At 56.4% G+C, this 23,842-nt stretch overlaps 1 protein-coding gene across 4 annotated transcripts; it reads left to right on the top strand.

Moving 5' to 3' along the window:
- The first annotated feature begins 6 nt into the window (after positions 1 to 6).
- On the top strand, positions 7 to 23,661 carry LARGE2 (LARGE xylosyl- and glucuronyltransferase 2). 4 transcript variants are annotated; one of them, XM_054634724.2, is made up of 15 exons: positions 7 to 106; positions 16,981 to 17,154; positions 17,437 to 17,693; positions 18,088 to 18,170; positions 18,439 to 18,566; positions 18,982 to 19,149; positions 19,305 to 19,409; positions 19,673 to 19,785; positions 19,893 to 20,018; positions 20,167 to 20,322; positions 20,431 to 20,594; positions 20,874 to 21,152; positions 21,487 to 21,633; positions 21,781 to 21,976; positions 22,085 to 23,661. In XM_054634724.2, exons 2-15 carry the CDS (start codon positions 17,055 to 17,057, stop codon positions 22,280 to 22,282), a joined length of 2,220 nt encoding a protein of 739 aa, XP_054490699.1. In that variant the 5' UTR covers positions 7 to 106; positions 16,981 to 17,054; the 3' UTR covers positions 22,283 to 23,661. The 4 variants fall into 4 exon arrangements, with proteins under 4 accessions (XP_054490699.1, XP_077036263.1, XP_077036262.1 ...); XM_077180148.1 differs by having other exon boundaries at positions 22,065 to 22,261; XM_077180147.1 differs by lacking the exon at positions 7 to 106 and adding an exon at positions 5,574 to 5,707.
- Positions 23,662 to 23,842: the final 181 nt, after the last annotated feature.

The following is a 23,842-nucleotide window of genomic DNA, read 5'->3' as shown; positions in this document are numbered from 1 at the left end:
CCGCCGCGCCCCGCCCCGAGCAGCCGAGCCGGGCCGAGCGCCGAGCGGGCGATGGGCGGCGGGGCGGGGGTTTGAAGGAGCGGCGGTGGCGGCGGCAGCCGGGCAGGTAAGGCGGGCTGGGGGTGTCCCGAGCGGGGACGCAGTTGCCGCCGGGTGGGAAGCTGGGGTGCGCTCAGTTTTGGGGCGCCCCGGGAAGGAGTCGTTCCTGGAGCCTTGCGGCGGGCGGGGGTCTGCCCACGCGTGGGTCTGGCGCTCCGCGGCATGGCTGGGGCGGTGTGCGGGTTACCGGCCGCCCGTCGGGGGCTGCTCGGTGCAGCTGCCGGGGCTGGCTACGGTACCGGTAAAAAGTTCCCGGTGGCGCTGGGGAATGAGAGCGGCGCTGGGAGCGGTGCTTGCCCCTTCGTCACCCGCCGGGGAGCGGCGTGCGGCGACCCCCGTCCCAGCCGGGGGCTCCCATGGATACTCGGGTCGCTGCTTGCCCGGCAGTGGGGAGCCTCGCTCCGCACCTGGCGAGGGCTCTGCGTGGGGAAGGGTGAGGTGTGAGCGAGGAGGCAGGGACAGCCCCGCTCCGCTCGGGGCTGAACGGCCCGTGCCCACTCGCTGCCTGCGGAGCAGGGGAGGTGGTGCCCTGGGGACACGGAAAGGTCGGGGGACCTCGGGGACAGGGCTTTCATCCTCGTGTCCGTGCGTGACAGTGTCTGTCCCCGTCCGGGGTCGGGGGGACCGGAGCAGGGAGCAGAAGGGCGGTGGCCGGGTCGGGCCGTGCAGTGGGGGCTCTCCCGGAGCCCAGGGGCGGCCCCGCAGCGCTCAGTGCTTGCCGCACTAGCACGGGTGTCCCCGTGGCAGGCGGCAGGAGCCGCGGGGCCCGCCTGCCTGCAGCCTGTTGCAGAAGTGGCTCCAGCCTGTGCCCGGTGCCGCGACCTTCCTCCCGCCGTGCCGTGCCCTGCCCCGGCTCTGCCTCCCGCTCAGCCCAGGCTGCCGGCCAGCGCCCCTGCCCGCAGCCGGGCCTGGCTCCGCACGCTGCCCGGGGCAAAGATCGGCGGTGCCCGTGGGCGAGGAGGCGCTTCGTGGCCTCTCGGGTGCGCACAGAGCTGGGCCGAGCCACCCCTCCTTCCTCCTGTCCGGTTACCTCCGCACAATGGGCACAGTGTGTGCCTGCGGCTTCCTCGGCGGGAATTACAGTTGCATGGGCAGGCACTTTATCCTTCCTGATCTCTCCTCTTCCCCCGAGGGTTTGTTTTCCAGCAGGCTGAGTTCAAAAAGGGCACGAGATACCGCTGGCAGCAGTCTGGCGCTAAACAAACCTTTATAGTCAGAATCACATGGATTAGACCCAACTTTCCTTTCACATGCAGTGCTACCTGCGAGTTTCTCTGAATTTCACGGTGGCTGGGCTGCTACTGTAAGTGCGAAGGCGGGTGAGATAGCACCCGAAGCCTGTGACAGAGGTTTCCAGCACAGCTTACCGGGGTAGGTGTGTGCTGCTGGTGACTCTAGGGGCATATCCAGTGCAGACTGCCAGAGCCGCTCTCCTTCAAGGAGATGCTCTAGCTCTGCCAGACAGCAATCTGAGAGCTGGCTGCCTAGGAGACTGCCAAAGACACCTTGTCTTCAGCCAGAGGTGAAGCTAGATGCACAAAGTCCTTGGGCTGCTCTGAACAGCACAGCTAGATTCTGCCCCTGAGTAAGAAGCATTTTGGTAGATGCTTCCTCTTCACCCCTTGCCCCCAGACTGTCCCACCAACTGTCATGTCCCCTTTTGTTCATCTCCTGCTTGCAGCAAGTGAGTTTGGAGGACAGTTTGAATAGCATCATGCTGCCTTTTTATGGTAAGTTGCAAGGGAGCACTGTAGGATGGGCAGCTTCTCAGAGCAGCAGCAAGTCCGTGGGACTGGGCAAGACTTAAATTGCCTTGGCTTATGGTGCCCACGGTGTGTGTGGCAGCAGGAGGTGAAAGGCTGGGTTGAGGGACAAATTTCTCTCTTGACTGTGCCCAGAATGATCTAGGAGCAACTCTCTTTAGTGCTTACTGCCAGTCTGGGTGCTGAGGGCTTGTGCTTACTGAAAATCCACTGGCTGTAATCCACTGAGGCCAAATAGTTCCAATGCTCTGATGATGAGGGGTGCAGGCTCAGCACTAACGGTAAGAAAAGAAGCAAACAAAAAAAAAAAAAAAAGCAAGTGTTCTGCCAGCCCATCTGTGGGTACAGTGCTGAAGTCCAGCTTTCTTGGCTGCCAGTGTCTTGCTGTTTGCTCAGATCCATGAGACCATGCCATTTCTGGGAAACCTGACTCCAGGCACAGCACTGCCACGGGTATAAGGCAGCTCATCCTAAGTAAGCCTCAAACACGTCTTTCAGAGTGCTGGGGTGAGGATGTTTTTGTACAGGGTTGGAGCTGGGGAGCAGAATGTGGGAGGACACACTCAGTATACTGATGCTTGGCTGTGTCTTGGGAGATGGGTATTTGGGGTGGGAAGTGGATATTCTCCCCAACCTTGTCTTCCTGCTGACCTTCCCCTGCCAGAAGGGAAGTGGCCTGGCAGTATGAGGTCGGGGATGTGGGTCTTGTTGGCTGTGGTTGAAAGTGAGCAGTTGTGATGAAGAATGAGATGGCCCTTCTGGCCCTGCCTCTTTAGGGCATGCCTTCCTGCCCTCCTCAGCTCTCACACCATGGTCTGGCTGTGTATTTTCTTTGCTTCTGGATGAGCTCAGCCAATACTTTGGGATAGATATGGATAAATTATTACTTGCTCCAAATAACCTGTAGATGGAGGCATGTCCAGGGAGTATTTTAGTCCCTTTTACATGAACCCTCCCTAGAATGGAAGGCCTTGTTCACTCATGATATCCCACTGGAGGCCAACACCCTTTGAGAGAGCTCCAAATCTCTGTCCAAATGAGGAGACAAGGGCAATGAAGCACACATGCTCTGAGCATAGCAATGCTGGTGGTGGTGGCTTGTACTTCTGATCTTGGAAAGCCCTCCTGGGGTCTGGAAAGGCAACAGCTGGCAGGGGAAGCTGGTGGTGTAGTACCTGAGTTCCTGAAGTGTTGCTGAGAGGTCTGTTACTTGAAGCAGTAGTCTGATGGGAAGGGAAACACAGGTCAAACAAGCTTAAGGGGCCTTTTAATGTGTGCTTTGACTTGGAGGCATTTTGTTGCTGTTTTCTGTCAGGGTGCTCCTGCCCTTCCCAGCTTAGCTCAGACTTGGCATCTCTGGAGAAAGACTCTTTTTGGCTTCCCAGGAGGAACAACATGTCTGGCAATGTGTGCAGAGCCCTGCTGCGAGATACTGACTGCCTCCTGCCTCCAGATGCCTTTTCCAGAAAGCCATTTAGAGCCACAGATTGTTACTTGGATAACTCCCTTCCCTGATTCATTAGCAATGTGTAGTCTCTCCTGTAATACTCAAATCTGCCTGTGCCAAAGGCTGAAAGGGAGAGGCCATGTCTTTTAATAACCATGTGATGCAGTTGGAAAAAACTTTTGGACACATAGTTCTCTGGTGGCCTGAGTTGATGGAAACAGTCCAAGGGAGAGATACAGCTGGGTCCTGAGGGAGAGGGCACTGCAACTCCCTTTGGGTGTATGACGAGTAACTGCTTGTGGTTTCTGACCTTTCCTTCCCCCAGCATCACCCTAAGCTCCCCTGACCCCACCTGGAGAAGGCAGCAGACCTTGAGATTGGTCCCAGCACACTGCCGATCTTGCAGGTCCTGTGTGTGGTGCTGTGTAATAACTGCTGGTGGCTGGGTTGTGGCCGTGTGATATGAGGCTCCTGCCATGTGCAGATGGGAACTCTGCTGTCCCAGAGATGCTGTGGTGGATCCCAGGGGACAGTGCTGCTGTGTGACAGGCACATATCTGGGTCTCCCCACTCAGTATTATCTCTGCTGAAGGGGCCTTTGCTTTTTGAGCTCTTTGTTGTTGATAGCACTCAGTGTTGCTGTCAGCAGCTTCTGCTTCCTAGCCCAGGTGGAGGGACTTGGCTCTTACCTGCTGAACTGTTCCCTGGAAATATAAAACTCTGGTAGCACCTGGGCAAGGGCTGTGGGGTGTATGGCAGAAGGGTTTGGCACTATGGTTCTGTGCCTGCTGCTGCAGAATATCCATCTCCTGAGTTTCCCCTCTTAGACCCCTTTGGTCTGAGGTGGGAGCTGACCGATCAGGACAAGCAGAGTGGGGATGATGGAGGAGACAGATGTGTGTTTACTGACATGTGCTGTAGGGTCCATACATGTCCTCTCTCACTGGCTGCCACCTTGTAGCCAGAATCTGAGGGAGGCTCAAAAAGCAGAAGTTTTGTTGGGCCTTGTTGCTGAAGAAGGGTTTTGCTGAGCACTGCAGTGCTGTACTTCCCTCTTAGAATCGCTGGATTTCACTGTTCAGGTAGCAGCTGTTGTTACTATTTTTTATTTCCAGCCCTTGTTGGGATTGATGTCACCTCCCTTCTGTCATACTGTACTGTGCCAGGCTGGTCTGGGGTTTGCTGTGGCTAGAGGGGTGCAGGAATGCAGCACACTGCACACTTGTTTCTCTGTTTGGCCTTTTAAAACAGGTGGGACAGATCAGACCCATAGGTTTTACTAGGTTTTTACCTGCTTTTACTAGGTTTTTACCTGCTTTTAAGGTCCTGCTCCTGCTGCATCTTAAAGCAATGATGTGTGGATAGAGGGTCTTTAAAACAAAATTCCCAGTTCTTCTCCAATTCCTTTGCCCCAGCATATTAGTATGTCTGCACTTCTTTTTGGGGCTTTTTTCCTGATAATGAGCTAAGAATCTGTCTAGCCTCCTGGGAGAAGGGCTTATCCATTTCATCCTGCAGTTGTGGAATGTGTGTGCCCAACTCTGTGGGAATTGGAGCAAAGGGGTGCACTGGAAAGATCCCAGCAGAGGAAGAGGATTTCCTCTGAGGAGGAGTAACATGTGCAGACTGCTGTGCTCTCTTCAGCACAAGTTGCATGTGTGATGTTTTTTGCCTGCTTTCTCTCTCCTCTGCCTTTACTCCTTCTCTCTCCCTGTATTCACCTATTTGGATAGGCTCTCTTAGCTGCCATTATGGGGCTGCCCAAAGCATGTCATGGGGTCTCAAGTTACTGGACAAGATAGTTAATCCCTTTATTGCCTCACAAGTTAGACACTTGCTGCTGCTATCGTGTTTGGGAGGGGGCCAGAGAACTTGCATCCCTCCCTCAGCTCCTGATGCTGCTGAAGGATTGGTGTGAGGACTCACATGGTGGCTGTGGCTTTGCCAGCAATTCTGGGCACATGTGTACAGTCCTCCTTGCATGAGTGGGGAACTTGCAAACGACAGTGCAGTGAACTGGGACTGGGAATATGCAGGTAGTCATCGTCCCCTGGGCTGTCTGGGTAGCCTTGGGTGACACTGAGCCATGCTTTGTGGCAGGCTGGAGGATAGGGGCAGGACCAAGGTGTTGGGTGCTCTTATCTGTGACTCTCGGATGTGCAGGGGCCTGTCCTCAGAGCTCTCTTATGCAGTAGCTCTTCACGTGACTGTCTTTTGGGTTTCAGGTGACAGGAAGCTCCAAAACTCTCAAGTACAGCTGAGATGTCAGCTGAGATGTCTTATCTGCCCTTCAAGCTGAGAATCTTTGGTTAGAGGGGGGTCCTCACAGGCACCAGCAGGCTGTGCCAACTTCTCCAGCTGTTCCTAGCCACTCCTGCAACCTTGGCAGCCTTCAAAGGTTAGTTATCATGTATGTTAAGTAGATGGTTTACATGTGGTTGCTCCCTTGCTGTTTTAGTGCTTCTAAGTCAGTATACAGGAGATAATCATGTAGCAGAAGGGCTTGGCTCTCTGGATATTTGGGACCTGTGGGAGGCTCTGGAGACAACACTGGGACTTGCAAGCCCCCACAGCCCAGTTCTCTGGAGGGAAGGACCAGATTCTCCATAGCAGTCCTTTGAATAAAGTGTGATCCCATCTCTGTGGCTCTTCTCCTGAGTGCATGTCTGGATCCTTCTCCCCGGACAATACCATGGTCTATTGCTTATTTCTTGCGTAGTGGGCAGTAAGTCGCTGGGACCTGGACTGAGGAGCTGGAACAAGCTCTCTGGGCCGGGGAAAATGGGAAGACCCCCTTCTGAAGGCTGGGAGCTTGTGCTGGCATTGTTCTGTCCTAGCAGCATCTGAAGACTTCTGAAGGCTGTGAGCTTGTACTGGCATTGTTCTGTCCTAGCAGCTTCTTTTCCCTCTGTCTGTTACATCAAGTGTTTGTTTGGGGCCACTGTTCTCAGTGGCCACCTCTCTCTCCCTGCCCCTCATTAGTGTAGGGCTTGGCATGCCAGCAGGAGGGAGCCTCAGCAATGTCTATGCCTTGATCGGATTTGTCAAGGCTCCTTCCCTTTTCTTCCTGTTCATTGAGGTCTGAAACAAAGCAAACAGAGGAGAGGAATGCCAAAGAATAGGAGTGAGGGAAGAGAGGAACGCTGGAGTGACAGGCTGCCCCTGCACACAGGCAGCCCCCTGCCTTAGTCTGCTGGGGCAGAGCTGGTGGCAGAGCATTGAGGGAGGTGAGGCCATTCCTTGGCAGTTCTATTCCCAGCTCTGGCAGCAGCTGTCTGTCTCCCTGTGCTGTGGGACTCCTATCCTCACTGCTCAGGTAGCTTCCAGAGCCTCAGGCTCACTGCCTACTCTGCACAGGCACGTGCGCCTGAGCACAGCTTGAGGGAAACTGCTTTGTTTGTCTTGGGCTGTGGTGAAAGGTTTCCCTCTTTACCTGTGTCAGGAAATTTTCCTCTGCCAGGCAGATCCAAAGAAGCCCGACATGGAGCTGAAAGTCCTGCCTGGGTGCCAGGGCAGTGAGGCACTGGCCCCTCCCCATCTTGGAGCCAGATAAGTGCTGGAACAAGGCCCTTTTGTGCAGACAGGTGTGTGAAGTGGAGACAAACATTGCTCTGGCACTCATATTGCTTCCCAGGAGGCAGGAGACTCTGGAGGGGAGTCGTGGCCAGCCAGACAAAGCTGCCACAGGTAAAGCTTTGTCCAGTCTGATAGATCTCCTTGCTCCCTCCTTTGTCACCCCAGGCCCTCAGGCAGTTTGCCCTTCATCCTGCCCCTGACTGACCCATAGATTGGATCAGGGAAGGCAAGAGGATGCTCAACAGCCCCAGTATAAAGCACTTGAGGTGAAATACATCCCTGCTAGTAACACCTTCCCCTTGCATTTAAGCTGCAAGGAACAGCCTTTAAGCCACAGTCTCTTCTTCCCTTTCCTTCTTCCTCCTTGTTCTCTACCTTCTGGCAATCTTTGCACTCCACAGTTTAATTAAAGAGCAGAGCAAAGTGCTTAGACTCCAAAATGTGCAGATTAAGGGGTTACTAATCCTTTTCCTCAATGGGTGCTCACATCCTGTCCAGCCTGTTATCAAGCTTCTGTTCCCTGAGTGGAAACTTGGCCAAACTTGAGACCTCTACCTCTCTTCCTGCCTGCTGCGCTGAGGAGGAAGGGTGAGGAGTGACAGGAGAGCCATGGGGGAGAAGCCAAGAGAGTTGTGGGCCTACAGAATTCTCGAGGTGGATTTGTAGTCAGCACTGACTATCTTTGCTTTTTGTGTCCTGTCTCGTTTTGGTGCTCCAGGTGCAATAAAGCAGGGCTTTGGTGTTTTTCCTTGAGTGCTGTCTTCCTATTCTGACAAAATAAGCTTTCTGTCAGAGGAAGCAACTGCTTCCCTTTGTGTGTGTGCTTGTGTGTTTATTTGCTGGGTGATTTGGTTCAAGTGTGTGCCTTCCCTGTGCATACACCCCTCTCTTGATTTCCCAACAGTCTCCTCTGTGCTCTTATTCCCAGTATATGCACAAGTGCTGCAGCGCTGCTGAAAGAGCAGGAATCCCTCACAGCAGTGGGAGGCTGGTGCCTGGCAGTGCTGCATGAGGCCGGTCACATCCTCATCTGGGGAGGCTGAGATCCCTTCATAGGGACATACAGTGTCCGTGAGAAGAGGAAGGTGGATCCACATGGAGGCACTAGGAGGGAAGAGGGAGTAGTGAGGATGAGTGTGGTGGGAAGGGTCTTCCTAGAAGCATCCTGGAAGACCTGATCACAGGATGACCTGAGATGTTATGCCTATCCTGTTGCAGGCTGGGCACTGCACAGAGGTTGCTGTGGATTGCAGAAGACATGAGCTTTTGTCCTCAGCCGCTCATCTGCTGCTTGGTTGAGTTGAGCTGTGCTGTTTCTTCCCTGCCTTTGTCCTTTGGTGTGCAAGTTCACGGTTTAGCTCAGCAGTGTGAGAAGCCCCAGGGACAGGAACACAAGGAGCAGCAGTAATGAGTTTGGATGTTGGGAGTATTCTCCTTTCCACTGCCTGGCTTTGGGAGCTGCCTCCCCTCTGGGATCCACTTCCCCTCCTTTTTTGCCCCCATCAGTCGCTACCTCATTTCCAGTTTGCAAGATGCCCTATGTGGTTTTTTTGCAGGTAAGTTTTGTGTCTTAGCCTGGACAACAGTTTTTTCTCCAGTGTTGTCAGAGCCTCTAGGCAACGTGCAAGCTTCTCTGTAGCTCAGAATCCCTTCTGGTCGTACAAAATGCCCAGGGCACCCTGAGTGGATGGCACTATTGCTGCTTGGGTTTTTTAGAGCCTGCCCTGAGCCATTCTGGTTTGCTATTTATAGTGCAGTTGTTCCATTCCTGTGTGGATGAGCTCTGCTTTCAGCCTGACTTGGGCACTGAGGGCATTGGTGCCAGGAATAGCTCTGGACAGGGAAGATATAGGAGTGGCTGCTTGAGCACAGCTCCCAGTTTGAGCTAGTCCCTTGTGGAAGAGGTACTGGGCTGCATCCATGAGCTCAGCTGCTTTTCACACAGAGGAGAGGGATCGCCTTTCATTGTCGGTCAGTGCCTTGTGTGTGCCGGGCTGCTGGACTAGAGTTTGGCATTGTGAGAGATGGAATTTGGAGGAGTTGCTCCAGTGACTGATACCAGCAGGACTAGTGAGGGACCAGGGTGTCACGAGCCAATGGCATGAAGCTGTATCAGCAGAGGATTAGGTTGGTTATTAGGAAAGACCCAGAGGGTGGCTTGGGCACTGGAACAGGCTCCCCAGGGAAGTGGTCACAGCACCAAGCCTGACAGAGTTCAAAAAGCTTATGGACAATGCTCTCAGGCACATCGTGTGATTTCTGAGGTTGTCCTGTGCTGAGCTGGGAGTTGGACTTGATGATCCTTATGGGTCCCTTCCAACTCAGGATATCCTATGATTCTAGGCAGGGCAGTTGGCATGGGAAGCCCTGCTCCTAGCATGTCCTCCAAGCCCTGGTATGACCTTGTGTCTCCTGAACTGCTGCCCACTGAGCAGGTGGGTCCCTTGTGGTGGGGTACCTGCCATTCCTTGCACAGGGCCCTGCTCTCTTCTCCCCAGGGAATGTTTGCTAACCCCGAGGGAACTCAAGCTAAGGCCTGAAAGGAGCCTGCAGCACAAAAAAAATCAACACCCTCCTCAGAACTGCTGCTAGGGCAGAGCTGTTCCAGCCTTTTGGCTCATGATGTTCTCAGCTTGTCTGGAGACCAGAGCTAGACAAATAATTAATTACTTGATTTAGTGCCCAAAATGAAAAGCTGGAGGGAGAAAAACTCAACACAGACAAATTTGAGAGACCCTTTATCTTTTATTTTAAATGCAATGCAGCTCAATTGCAAACAAAACAATGCAAAATGAGACTTTTTTGCTTGGAAAACAATGCTTTTTGTTCTTGTCCAAAACTTGTAATGAAGGAGCAAATAGCTCTGAGTTGTCTGGAAACTGCAGTTTTCAATCAATAACTATTCAGCCAAAAACACCCAGTTCTGCTGGTAACAATGCACAGCAGGCACCTGACAACCTGGCTCACAGCCATGCCCCTGGCACCTCCCCAGAGGTGGATGGTGTCATACCTCTTGTGAGCTTTTCCAGGTAGAGTGCCAATATGGGGTTGTTGGAGTCCCTTTGTCTCCTTTTTTTTGCTGTAATTAACCTAATTAATTTTGCCTGAGGTGGTGTGGACTACAAGCATGTGTAGGGGCTAAGTCTGGCCTGTTGTGCTGGGATATGCACAACATATCCCAGTCTCCCTTGTCCCGCCAGGGAGCACCACCTGGTGCAGGGTGTTCAAGAGCATTTCATGGGAGCCAGGGGGATGTGGGGTTAGTCCCTACCCATGGGCACTGCTAGCTGGAAGCTTGGGCTATCAGTACCACACAGGATGAAACTCCCAGCCCTTGCTGTATTGGCAGGATGCTTGCTGGGTGTTCCAGCTGTGCTGATGGCAGAGCTGGAACTGGTGGAGGGCTTGCTGCAGGCTGCCTTGGAGAAAAGCTGGAGTTCCTGGCTGCTGGCCCTGCTCAGCTCTGACCCCAGGAACTGTTGCAAGCCCGCAGCAGTGAAAGTGTCAGGAAATGGCAGGGTGAACAGGTATTGATGCCCGTAGCACATCCGGAGACCAGGACACGGTGAACTTAATGGATTCAGAGCTGGCCATTAGCTGCAGCACAAACATCAGCAAAAATGCAGATAGTAGAAACCTAATCCCATGAGAGAGGAAGGGAGCTAGAGATCAGCCCCTGTTGCTGCTCCTGTTTCAAGAGGCAGTTGGGGTCCCACTGCACAGTGCCCAGGGCTGGTCCCTCCTGTGCCAAGCTGTGCTGGCCAGGGAGGCATGAGGAGGAGATTTGATTCAGTAGTTTGTGGCCTCTGTGTTTGTCCTCAGTTAGGCTTGAGCTTCACCAGGCCCAGAGAAAGGCCAGTCAGTGTTGATACTTCACCTGCTGAGTATCCTCTTAGCATCACATGACTTGTAGTCCAGGGAGGTAAAGCTGGTAGCAGTGTGTTGAACACCTCCGCTGTGAGTTTCTTGGGGTCCTTCCAGCTTCTTCTTGGGCTTAAGAGGAATGAGAGCACTTGGGGACTGTGTTGCTGTCTGGGTGGGCCCCCTTAACTTTGCCTGAGAGTTGTGGCAAAATGCAGCTGCCCAGCTTGTGAGCACTGCAGGATGCCTGGTAGGCTCAGGCCTCGTACGCCACACACTAGCACATTCTGCTGTGGCACTGCTCTCCCCGTGCGTGCCCCCTGTGGCTGATGCTCTGCCGGGCAGCTGAACCCAGTGCCTGGTTGCAGGCAGGGAGACTGACTCTGCAACGGCAGACTGTGCCTAGCAGGACCTTGTGATCGGAGTGCCTGCCAAGAGGAGCTGCTCCCCTGATACATTCCTGGGTTTCAGACATGAAGAGGTAAGCAGCACGGCATTCCTGTCAGTCCCAGCCTGAGCTTGCTGGTTTCCTCTGGAAACAAGGAAACAGTCTGGTGACAAGAGTCGCTGCTTCAGCCAAGCTTGGAGCTTCAACACCCTTCAGAGACTTTTAGCTCCTCTTCCCCAAGTGCTGTGGTTCTGCCAGAGAACGAGATGGTGGCTTTTCAGAGTCACCTCTGCAGAATAAAAAACTGAACTCAGAGTGGCAGAATTGTGTGTGTGGTAATCTTACGGGCCTGAGAAGAGCTTGATGTTTGAGAATGAGCTGTAACTGAGGCACAGCTGCCTGTTGTTCCAGGAGGGTCCTTTCTGGGATTTTCTCAGTAGCTTGGTGGTGTCTGGGAGCAGTGGGAGATGAGGATGCTTCCTTTTGCAGCATGTGTTGGTATCCAACTCTGTGAGTTCTACTGGATCCCACCTCTAGAACACTCTAGTGGCTCTTTTGCCAGAGGTTGCTCTTTCCAGGGAAATGCAAAGGTGAAACTCTCACTTAGGGTTTGCTTATCATAAGACTGGGGAGGGGAGGGACCGCATGGTAATCCGGAGCATGGGGTTTTAATCCTGCTCCCCTGGGCAAATTCCATTCCGCCTCTGTAAATTCCTGCAGCTACCCTGCTCTGCACTGCCTGTGTGGTATCTGCCAGCTGGCACAGCCCCCCTCAAGCAGCAGCATTTCAGGCATGGGGAGCAGGACAGGGAGGTGACCCTGAATCATAAGGCACTTTGTCAGATGGCTGCTGCAGTACACTTTAAAGGTGATCTGCTGAATGAGGAACCAGCCTGTCCCCTCCATCTGTAAAAGCAAAAGTGATTGTCCCCGGTTGCTTCTCTTCAAACTGTGGTGCCTTTTCTGAGTTCCTGGTCTGGCTGTGCAGCTCTTGTTGCAGCTTTTGGGCTCTTTCTCACCTTCTGCAAACCTGGGAAGCTGTTGTGTTGGGCTTCTACTGAGGCGGTCTAAGCAGGTCAGCTAAACTGTCACTCTTCCAAAAATGAGACCTGGGAGAAGAATTTGCAGTTTCTTTCACCTACACCTAGGTAAGACAACAGGCACCATAGCTCCATGAAATCACCCCTCTCCTGGCTGCCCTGCAGCTCTTTACTGGGAACAGCCAGGCTACCTCTTCCCCTGTAATGCCTAGGGGGGAGGCAGTAGAGGGGGCAGCAAGCCTGGGACTGTCCCTGTGCCCCTTCAGGCCTCTGGCTTGGTACCCACAGACAGTGGTTGTGCCTCAACATGCCTCTGCAGGTACACATTAGCTCTAGAAAAGACAACAGGCGGAGACACCCACCCTCCATGGGCCTTGCTGCCAATTGTGATGTTGTGGGAAAACAGAGCTGCTCCCCTCTGTGCTTGCAGGGCTGGAGGAAACATGGTAATGTGATGGCAAAATTTCTGCTGCCAGTTCTCCCTAAACATTAACTGCTCACCTGATTATTACTGAACTGTAGAGACCAAAGGCCATTCAGGCTGAGCAATGGGGCCTACAAAGAAAAGGGGATTTCCTGCAAAAGAGTGGATCTTGGAGGAGTGGAGTGCCAGCACATGGGCAGCTCTCAGGAGGAGCCTGGGGCAAGCAAAGTGGCTGCACTTTCCCAGGAATGAAGGTTGCTTGTGCATGGAAGGGTGGCCGGCATACAGCCAGCTTTGGGCTCCTGCCCACGCATCAGAGGTTGGTGTGAGCATGCACTGGTGTTTGTGCAGCTGCCCAGCTCTGCTGGCATGACATTCTCTGTCCCCTGGCCATTGCCCTGTTGTCACTGGAGGCAGGATGCCCCAGGCATGAGACAAGGCCTGGGTCCTGCCTGCCCCTTCCCTCGTATCCACCCTGGTCAGCTTCCTCCAGCTAGAGAGGGGACAGGGGTGCCTTTTTCAGTCCCAGTGGCTGTATCCCCTGATCCCTTCTGAAGCAGGAGCTGCTTGCTCCTGGGAAGAATGTGGGGGAGGGAGGATAACCTGCTGTGAACAGCACTTCTGCCCCGCACCCGCGCTGGGGTTGGAAGACGGCAGTATTGGGAAACCTCTCGTCTTACTGCTGGCTGCGCTTGTCTGGTGAGCAAGGAGAACTGAGGAGGGAGGGCAGAGAGGCCCCATTCCGTGACTGCAGGGACGGTGGAGTCGGGAGCTTTACGTGCTGAGCCATGGCTGCTAGTACCCGCTGTGCCCCTTGCCAAGGAGCCGCTTCCAGCCTTGCCCTCCGCTTGCTGTGCCTCTAATGTTTCACAGAGAGGCTGCTTCTGGCTTGCCATCTTCATCCCCGTGAAGGGCCCTGCCGTGCCTGTGCTCCCCAGCAGCCTACCTGTTCCTGCCCTGGCTGGAGAGGGCCTGGCTGGGTCTCAGAGCACTCGCTCTTGGTGCTGGGAACAAACGCGGTATGGTGGCCAGGACAAGCGTGTGCAGAGGCTGCGGAGGTCAGCTGGAGCACGAGGCGGGTTCCTCTGCTGAAGCGGTGCTGTTGGCCGCGGGCTGCAGGTCTGCACTGCTCCCAAAGCATGGGTAAGCCCTGCGTGGCACTGCCTCAGCTGGAGCACATGGTGGATATCGTGGAGCAGGGGCAGGACGGTTCCGGGAGCTGAGCATGTGCCCTGGGGGAGCGAAGGGAAGGGCCCCGCTGCCCTGGGGAGCCGCCGGATCAGAGGAGCAGCAGGGCAGCCCAGGCGTTTCCTCTCCCTGCCAGGGCAGGGCTGGGCTGAAGGGCGCTGCTGAGGAGCCGCTGCCTGTTGTACCGGGGCTCTGCAAGGGCAAGCAGGAGCTGCCCGAGCGTGAGGGAGGTAAGCGTGCCTCCCAGGGCAGCCATCCTGGTGCTGCCGTGCCTGCGCGGGCAGGCCGGGACCCGCCTCACCTCACCCGGGGCTCTGGGGTGGGGGCGATTTACATCGGAGGGCTGTGCAGGCGCTCTGCATCCCAGTCCTCTGCCTGCTGCCGCTCCTGGCCTTCTCCCACCGCACCCGGCCCCCTCCAGACGCCCGCGGTACTGGGCATTCCCGGCAAGGGCTTCTCCTTCTGCTGCAGCCCCGGGCCAGGGCCGCTGCCTTTCCAGCCCCGGGGCCTGCGCGGTGGGGAGGGGGGAGCTGCAGGTAGAGCCTCTCTCTGCATAGTTAGCATTCCCAACCCCGGCCTCCTGCTCCTCCTTCCACCATCCTGCTCACTCCTGGTACGCTGGGCAGGTCTGGTTGAACACTGCACCCTTTCAGTGAGCCCTGCGCTTCTGGGCCAGAGCAAGGCTGAGACAGTAGGGGAACAGTTCTTTCCCTTTCAGATCCACAGTGAGGCTTGCACTCTGCTAAGTTTATGGGCAAGTGCTCTGATGGTGGCCAGTATATCTTCTCTCTGGGTAGCAGCAAGGTCTGCATCCCATCCTCACCATAGTTGCATCCCGGGTAGGCTGTGGAACCATTCTTTCCCAGTCATGGGGAGAACAGGTGGGCTCTGCCGCCATCCCAAGGCCCCCAGAGATCTCTCTGTGAGGACAGTCTTGTGCACCTGCCCCAGTAAAGGAGGAGGCAAGTGCTAGGAAGGGGGTAGATAATCCTGATCTTTCCTTTTTTCACTGTGTGAAGGAGGGATTTTGAGGCTTGGGAGTGGGAAGGGAGTTGGAAGGAGGATGGATTCCTCCCAATTTACTTTGGGCAACTCTGCGCCCCTGGCGCTGGGGGCTCTTGAGTAGAAAGCGAATTTAATCTCTTGTTTTGTTTGTTCTTTCTTCCTCTGAAAGGGGGGCCGGCGGGGTGTGCGGGGGGAGCTTGGGTTTGAGAGCGGGGAGGAGGGGGAAAGTGTCAGATCTAGAAGGGAGGAGTAAAGGGAGGACAGGGAACGGCAGCCCCGGGAGGGAGCAGTAGCAGTGGGCTGCCAGCCGGCTTGGGAGGCGCCGGGGAAGGAGGAGGCAGAGGAGGCGAGGGGAGAGGCAGGTAAGGAAACCAGCGCCTGGGGGGAAGGCAAGCAGCCAGGTGAGGAGTAGCACAAGGGGTGGCAGGAGGGGTGGGGGTGTTATGAGGTGGGGGATGGATGGATCCTTGGGTGCCTCTGGGAGAGGTTGTGAAAACTGACTTGCTGCTGGTCCCATCTGGTCCCGCAGAATTCCCATTCTAGTAGTGTGTTCACATGCAGGCTGGGGACAGAGTACCATTCCTGCAGTGAGGGGCCATGGGGGCAAGTGGGAGCAGGACGGATGCTGCTGTGTGCCATCACCTTCTCTCTCTCCTTTGTTTGTGCTAAAGTTGTTTCCCTGCCCCTCTGCTTCCCCTGGGTGCTGGCTGACCTCCTCGGCCTTTTCTCACCATGCCCCCCTGCCATTCCCCTCCAGCATGGCCTGAACAGCCCTCCAACTTTGTGTGCACCTCGGCATGTGAGATGGTAGACAGGCTGGCAGCAGCATGTGGAGATCTCGCCATGTCCAGCGTATCCCGTGGCTGTGGCTGGGAGAAGGGGTGCCTGGGCCTGGTGTGCTCCATGTGTCAGCTCCCCGTTTTCCCTGCCATGCCTGTGCTTGGCCTGCTCTGTAGAGCACAAAAACAGGTCAAGCCCGGGCCTGGCTTGCAGGGAGCTGTGATGTCAGTAGGCACCTTCTCTGCCAGGAAAAGAGGTGCAGCTCTCAGGAGCCGTGCCTACTGCCGCGGGAGCTCAGCTGTATCTCCAGTGGGCTGGCGTGCCCGTGCTCCCGCGGGCTGGCCATGCCCCAGCCCTTCTAAAGCCTGGGTATCCCTCACCGAGGGTGGATGGGACCATCCGTCTGCAATTGCTCCAGCGGGCTGGAGCTTGCACCCGGCCCCAGGGGCCGCGGGGAGGGTCGGGGGCCGCGGTATGTGTTCTCCTAGGCTCCAGCCCCCGCGGCCCCACGGGCATCTGCACATCAATGGGCTCCAGCGGGGCGTGTGCAGGGGGAGCAGACCCTAATCCGGCCCATTCAGTCCGACGGCAGCTTTTGTTGTCCAGATGTTGCTGCGCCGAGGGCGCGGAGCCGCGGGCAGGGGTGCAGAGCGAGGGCAGGCTGCGGCGGGGGGCAGGCGTCTCCTTCCCCGTGGGGTTTTTGCCTGCCCGGGCGCCAGGCTCCGCGGGGCCCCGGCTCTGCCTGCCTTCGGAGCGTCCCGCCGGCGGCGGCGGAGTGAAAGCGGCCTAACACGCGTGGCAGAGCGCGGCAGGGGGCGGAGGCTGCCCCGGCCGCCCGATGCCCCAGTGCGGCCGGGGAGCGACTTTCGCGCAGGTGTTTGGGGTTTTCCCACCGAAGTGGGCGGGCAGCGGCGCTTAAGTGCGGGAGTTCCCCGAGCCCCCCGGCCCTGCGTGGGCCGCGCTCCGGCCGAGGCGGCGGGGGAGGGACCGCGCCTTTCCCACGGGCAGGCTCCGGGACCCGCCGCCCAGCTCGGGAGGGCCTCCTAGCATTATTACCCCTCCTCTCCTCTGTGAGCCCTGGGCCTGTGGGATGGCAAGGAGCAAGGCACAAAGCTGGGGTAGAATCTCTTGGAAACCTCCTTCCTATCCCATTCCCCTCCATGTTTGAGGCACCCCCCGCAGGCTCTGCAGTCCAGTCCGGATGGCGGGACAAGTCGAGGGGGGTAAATGTTCCATCATGGGCAGGAGTAGGCTGTCTGGAGAGGTAGTGGGTGTCTGTTTCACTCCTTCATTTGCCCAGGTACTGTCCTGGAGGAGCAGGTGATGGAGGATGTCCTGCTGGGGAGATGTTGGCACACCTGGGTGGGGGCTACTGGTGAGACCTCTCTCTTTTCCCCTGTCTCTCACAGGCTCTAGGATGCCAGGGCCAGCTGGACTCGGGTTGCCCACCTGATCCTTGTTGCTCGTGTCCTGCCAGCACATCATGTTGCTCTCCTGGCGCACGAAGCTGAAGTTGCTGCTCGCCACGGTGACCCTGGCCATTCTCCTCTCCTGGCTTTACCTCTTTGTGGGAAGCCTTGAATGTGAGTGAGTCCTTCTCGTCCTCCTCAGATCAAGGGACAGTCCACAACAGAGGGTGGGCAGCAGGGGATTAGGCCTTGGGGTGGTTGCTCTGGCCATGCAAGTCATTGCAGGTGAGTCTGACTTAAGGACATCTCCAGGGACATCTCTGGAGATCAGAGGAAAGAGCTGAGATGCTGGCTGGGCACTTGTGAGACATGCTGGGACCTCTCAGTTGTGGCTCTGCCCCAGCATTCCCACCTGGGCTCTCCTATGGCCTTTGCATGTCCCAATCTCTTCCACAGATGGCCGCTTCCTCCTGCTGCCACCCTGTCTGGGCGAGCAGCCGAGCCGGGATGTGGAGCGGGAGGCGCTGGCTTCACGTGTGCGCAGGGTGGAGGAGGAGAATCAGCAGCTCCGGCTGCAGCTCAGTCAGGCTCAGGCAGAGGGCAGCGATGGCAGCCCGCAGTGGGGGGCTTCTGCCGAGGACAGAGACCCCCCTGGGGGCGAGAGGAGCAACCACACGGCCTGTGCCAAGCAGCGGACAGTGCACAAGTGTGAGGTGGGTGATGGTGGCACCAGCACGGTGGCATTGTGGATAGGGAATGTCGGGTGGGAGGCTGGGACCCCGTGGAGCACGGATATATGAGCACCTCACCTGGCACTGCTCTCCCTGTGCTCTGGCCATGCTGGGGCCTCATCCCAGCTCTCCACAGTGCTCAGTGGGTGAGGGTATTTTCCTTCTCCAGAGAAGGAGACCAGACAGGAGGAGTGGCAGCAAGACTCCTGTTCCCCACTTCTGAGTTAGGGAACTCCCACCTCTCTTTGGGGCTCCTTCTGCATGGGAAAGGTGGGGTTTTGAAGCTTCTCCCTGTAGTGTGGTCCCAGGCAGGAGCTGAGAGCCCTGCAGGGAGGGGGTGTCCAGTCTCAAAAAGGCACCGTTTGTCTTTGGGCAGCTCCTTCATGTTGCGATTGTGTGTGCTGGGCACAATGCGAGCCGGGACGTGGTCACCCTGGTGAAATCCATCCTCTTCCACAGGTAATGGGGAGACCTTGTGCCAGCAGCCTGCTGGTTGGGGTTCTCAGATGAGCTGCTGCAGGCTGCAGCAGGGCAGTGCTGCAGAAGAGGGGCTCTAGGACCTCTCTCTACCCCTTGTGCTTAGAGTGGCACAGTGGAATTTGTTTCCCCAGAGGGTTTTTTTTCCATTTGCCCCGTCAGCTGATAATCTGTCTCATGGGTGGGATGGGGAACTATGTCCTCTTCATGCTGCTGTGATGCTGAATGTTGCTGTGCTTGCCCTTGGCAGAAAAAACCCCCTCCACTTTCACTTCATCACGGATTCAGTGGCGCACCAGATCCTCCATACGCTCTTCCAGTCCTGGATGGTCCCTTCCATCCACGTCAGCTTCTACAATGCCGATGACTTGAAGGCAGGTGCTTGCCCTCCCTTTACCCTGTCCCAAGCCAATGCTTAGAGGGTCAAGGGGAGCAGCAGAGAGGGATGAGTGGATGGAGGATGGGTAACTTTTTCTTGCAGATCCCTGGCCCACCCCCTCCTCTTTCTGGGCTTGTTGCTGGTGCTGCTGAGAGGGGAACACAAGGCTGGTACTGGCAGGGTGGGGAAGTGCCTTGCGGTGGCAGTGCCTCTGGGGCAAAGCTGAGTGAGGCACTGGGGTCCAGGTGGGGGTTTTGGTGGCTGGAGGAAATGCTCTGGGCTTGGCTGGCTCCACAGCTCTGCATGCCCTTCTGTTGTTGGCCTCCTCTGCATGGGGTTCTGGGACACACAGCTGCCCGGGCAGGGGAAGGGCATGGCCATGCCTGGCCCTGAGGTGTGTTGCCTTGCAGCCAGAGGTGTCATGGATCCCCAACAAGCACTACTCTGGCATCTACGGGCTGATGAAGCTGACACTTACCAAGGCACTACCCTCCAACCTCTCCAAAGTCATTGTCTTGGACACGGACATAACCTTTGCCACCGACATTGCTGAGCTCTGGGCTGTCTTTGGAAAGTTTTCTGGTGAGAACAGGGCGTCCCTGGGGCCCTGGCAGGGCCTTGGATGCTGGGCTCAGGGTGGCAGTTCCTGCCTGCCACAGCACCAGCACAGTGGGTTTGCTTGGGCCCTCTGAAACAACAGCAAGATGAGCTGCATCCACGTCCCTCTGTTTTCTCAGAAAAGCAGGTGATTGGGCTGGTGGAGAACCAAAGTGACTGGTACTTAGGCAACCTGTGGAAAAACCACAAACCATGGCCAGCCCTGGGACGTGGCTTCAACACAGGTGAGTGTGGGCTGCCAGGGTGGCAGGTGCAGCCTCATAGCACATGCAGCTGAGGTGGTACTTGGCACAGGGAGACTGGGAGAGGCTGAGGTACAGTGGGAAAGTGGTGGGTACAAGAGGAGTGCTACAGCATCCCAGGGTTGTGGGTAGGCACAGAGAAGTGGCATGTCCCAGGGGCTGAAGACATGCAGGCAGCTGTGCCTCAGCTCTGTAATGGCTGGGTGCTCTCTCAGTGACCCCGTGCCCTCTCCCCTGGCCCTCAGGGGTGATCCTGCTCCTGCTGGACCGCCTGCGTCGCCTGGGCTGGGAGCAGATGTGGCGGCTGACAGCAGAGCGGGAGCTGATGAGCATGCTCTCCACCTCGCTGGCTGATCAGGTAACTGTCCCTCCTCTGGGACAGGTTGATCCTTCTGCATTCCCACAGCACTGCAGGCACAGGGGATCTTCCTCATCCACCCATGCACTCACCTTTCTCTCTCCTAGGATATCTTCAATGCGGTGATCAAGCAGGACCCATCCCTGGTGTACCGGCTTCCCTGCTTCTGGAATGTGCAGCTCTCTGATCACACCCGCTCAGAGCAGTGCTACACTGAGCTCTCAGATCTCAAGGTGGGTGGGGTTGCTGCTTTTGAGACTGGGGAGGGCCTGAAGGACAGTGCAGGCACTGGAAGTCCAGGGGAGTCAGCATGGGGTCTGAGGGTTTGGGGAGCCTGGTACTGCTGACTTCCCTTACATGGGGTGACACACTACTGCTCAGGTGATCCACTGGAACTCGCCCAAGAAGCTGCGGGTGAAGAACAAGCACGTGGAGTTCTTCCGTAACCTCTACCTGACCTTCCTGGAGTACGATGGGAACCTGCTGCGCAGAGAGCTTTTTGGCTGTGCCAGTCTTCCCAGCCCGCCCAGGGACCAGGTGAGGCTGACTGCAACTCTGCCCTCAGCTGCAGAGCTCTGGGTGGGCAGAGACCTCATGCAACTGCCCCTGGGGTTCCTACTCCCCCTCACCTTCATGGTGTTGCAGTTGCAGCAGGCGCTGGAGGAGTTGGATGAGGATGATCCCTGCTATGACTTCCGCCAGCAGCACCTCATGCAGCACCGCATCCACCTGTTCTTCCTGCAGTATGAGTTCCTGGCCCTTCCCAACCCCACCGATGTCACCCTTGTGGCCCAGCTCTCCATGGACAGGTACTTGCTAGTAGAACTGGTGGGAGGTTGCAACCCACATCCACGCCTCTGGGTAGGCTCTACAGCTTTGGAGCTACCAGGGAATCTCATTTCATCCTTTTCACGCCAGTATTTGGCAGTGAGAAACAACACCCCAAGCTGGGAACTTCAGTTCTTCCTGCTCCCTCCTGAACTGGGCATGGCTGGCACGTGGCTCTCTGGAGGCACCCAGTTGTGGCTTTGGTTCAGAAGCTGCCCCGCAGGGCAGGTCTGGTGCTCAGGCTGTGCCCTCTGCTCCAGGTTACAGATGCTGGAGGCCATCTGCAAGCACTGGGCAGGCCCCATCAGCCTGGCGCTGTACATGTCGGACGCCGAGGCGCAGCAGTTCCTGCGCTACGCCCAGGCCTCCGAGGTGCTGAGCGCCCGCCGCAATGTGGCCTACCACATTGTCTACAAGGAGGGGCAGTTCTACCCCATCAACCTCCTGCGCAACGTGGCCTTGGCCAACACGCAGACCCCGTACGTCTTCCTGACAGACATCGACTTCCTGCCGATGTATGGCCTCTATGATTACCTCAGGTAAGGCTTTTACCAGCTGGCTCTTGCTCAGCCTGCTGGGTTCCCCAAGCACCAGAGTTTTCAGGAAATGCCCTGGGTAGCAGCTCTCAATAGGCTGTTTCCTTTGTGTTCAACCTTGGGGTCCGGCCCTTACTTTGTCAGACACCAGTAGATGAAGAAGGAGCTGTGGCTTTGAGAGTTCCCCTGTTCCTTCTATCCCTGCATGGTACCACTGCCAATTCTCAAAACCCATTAATACCTGTGTGGAGTGGTGGGCAGGCTAGAGGGGCTGAGGAAGGAGGCTGTGGCTATGTCTCACAGTCAGGGGGACCTGACACCCTTCCTACTACCGCAGGAACTCCATTCAACAGCTGGAGCTGCCCCAGAGGAAGGCAGCTCTCATCGTGCCAGCATTTGAGACCCTGCACTACCGTCTGACCTTTCCCAAATCCAAAGCAGAGCTGCTCTCCATGCTGGACATGGGCTCCCTCTACACCTTCAGGTAGGGACTAGCATTGTCCCACCATCCAAGCAGAAGTCAGCTCTGTACCCTTGTTGCTTGGGGCTGTGCACCCCCTGTCTCAGAGAGGGGTAGCAGACCCCCTGCATCCTCTACTGCCTCAGTCTCCATTTCCATCTCTCCCTGTAGGTACCACGTGTGGCCAAAAGGCCACGCCCCAACGGACTACGCCAAATGGCGGACGGCCACCGTGCCATACCGTGTGGCATGGCAGCCAGACTTCGAGCCTTACGTTGTAGTGAGGCGAGACTGCCCCAGGTATGACCAGAGGTTTGTCGGCTTCGGCTGGAACAAAGTCTCCCACATCATGGAGCTGGATGCGCAGGTGGGTGCGGGGCTCCTGGCACCACCGGGTGTTGAGGGCCTGTGGCTGGGCAGTGACATGTGGGTGCCACCAAGCTGATGATGGTAAGGGCTGCTGCTCTGTCCCCAGGAGTATGAGCTGCTGGTCCTGCCCAATGCCTTCATGATCCACATGCCCCATGCCCCCAGCTTCGACATCTCCAAGTTCCGCCTGAGCGCAGGGTACCGGGGCTGCCTCCAGACCCTGCGGGAGGAGTTCCACCAGGACCTGTCACGGCGATACGGGGCTGCTGCACTCAAATACCTCACTGCCGAGAGAAGCCTGTGACACCTGGGGACACTGGGTGCGGGGTACAAACAGCACACTGGAGAAGGGAGGGCGCAGGGCCTCCCTCCTGCCTCTGCCCACCACCGCCGCCCAGCCTGAGGGAACGGAGTCGGCAGCACAGCCTCTCCAGCCCACCAAAGGGATGCCTATAGATAAGGTGGAAGACATCAGCTGCAAGAACAGGCAGTGCCTGCAGGTCAAGCTGCTCCAGCCTTTCTGTGTTACAGGGGAACCTCCCCATGCCAGGGGCCAGGGGTGGGATCTCCTCCCTTCCTTCTTTTAGCCGATGTGGATTCCCAGTCTTCATTAGTTCACCTCACCTTGAGGCCTGGCTCCTTCAGAGATCTGGGAGCTGAACGTTACCCTATTCTGCCTCTGCTCAATGGCCCCAGGTCTCAGTCCACAAGGCCCTCAGGGGACTTGGTGAGTTGGAGATGAGGTCATACAGCAACCCTTTACATCCTTTGTGGAGCAGGCTCAGAGGAAATGTCCCAGCATCCTGAGAGGAGTGGCCAGGGAGTACTGCAAGTAGTTGGAGCCTTGATTCAAACCCAGATCAAGGCTAGCTGTTTAATGGAGGTAAATATTATTATTCCTCATCTGTATGGATGCAGTCTCCAGTGGAGCTGGCTCTGTACAGGTGGTGTGGGAGTCACCCAGAGCAGGATGAGCTCCCAGATCAGGATGGGCTATCTGCTGTTGCCAGCAGTGAGCTCCCAGGATGGACCTCCCAGCTGGGAGCAGCCATGCTGGTGACAGATCCTCTCGTGCTGCTATTGCCCCACAGGGCAGGGCTGCCAACCATCCCCAAAACAGCAACTTCATGGGCCAGCAGAGGCTGGGAGGAGTTCCCAGTGAGGACCGCCCTGCTCCTCCCCAGTTCTCGGCAGCACAGTTGTTGCCATCAACAATCAGGGACATGGCTGACACTGGACAAGAGCATAGCTGAACACTGTGGGGGAAGGAACCCCATGCTGGGAGCAGCTTGACTGGACACTGTTCTATCGCTATCACACACTGGAGCACAGAGGATGCATTGCCTTCCTCACACTATTTAAATTATTTAATACTTTTCTCATAAGAATTCAGTAATTAGATTTTCTGGGTTTTATTTTTAATCTTTTCTTCTTCCCAGATGATTTTGCTGGTGGCCCTGGAGGCTCTCCAGGCCAGCTGCTGCTGCAGTCTCCACTGTTCTCTTCTTAGCTTTGCTCTGGGCTGCAAGGGTCTGCTCTGTACAGGGTGAGGATTTCCGTCCATGGTGGGAGCGGCTAAGAGGAACCATAGAAAGTGCGGGGTATGGAAAGGGCACAAACGCCTCTTGCTTATTCTCTCTTTTTAATTTAATTTTTAAATTAAAGCTTTTTTATTCTTTTTCACATTCTTGTTAAAAACTGCCTGGTTATTAATTTTTTTCTGCTGTGAACCTGCACATGTCCCCTGGAGGGAAGGCAGCAGGCAGAGAGCAATGGAGGAGTAGCCCAAGGTACACAGGTGCCCTGCCAGCTCTGAAAGGGCTGGTGGTGCTGACTGAGGTGGGCTTAAGGCTTGATGGTTCCT

Source organism: Agelaius phoeniceus, chromosome 6, assembly GCF_051311805.1.
Source record: "Agelaius phoeniceus isolate bAgePho1 chromosome 6, bAgePho1.hap1, whole genome shotgun sequence".
NCBI classification, from domain to species: domain Eukaryota; kingdom Metazoa; phylum Chordata; class Aves; order Passeriformes; family Icteridae; genus Agelaius; species Agelaius phoeniceus.
The sequence above is the reverse complement of the archived record's forward strand: the minus strand, read 5'-3'. Positions and strand labels throughout refer to the sequence as shown.

Excerpts from the sequence above, each read along its gene's own strand:
- LARGE2 (XM_054634724.2), top strand. The coding sequence starts at position 17,055 with ATGTTGCTCTCCTGGCGCACGAAGCTGAAGTTGCTGCTCGCCACGGTG. Across the intron at positions 20,323-20,430 it reads CCAGCCCGCCCAGGGACCAG|TTGCAGCAGGCGCTGGAGGA; the intron begins GTGAGGCTGACT and ends ATGGTGTTGCAG. Across the intron at positions 20,595-20,873 it reads GCCCAGCTCTCCATGGACAG|GTTACAGATGCTGGAGGCCA; the intron begins GTACTTGCTAGT and ends CCTCTGCTCCAG.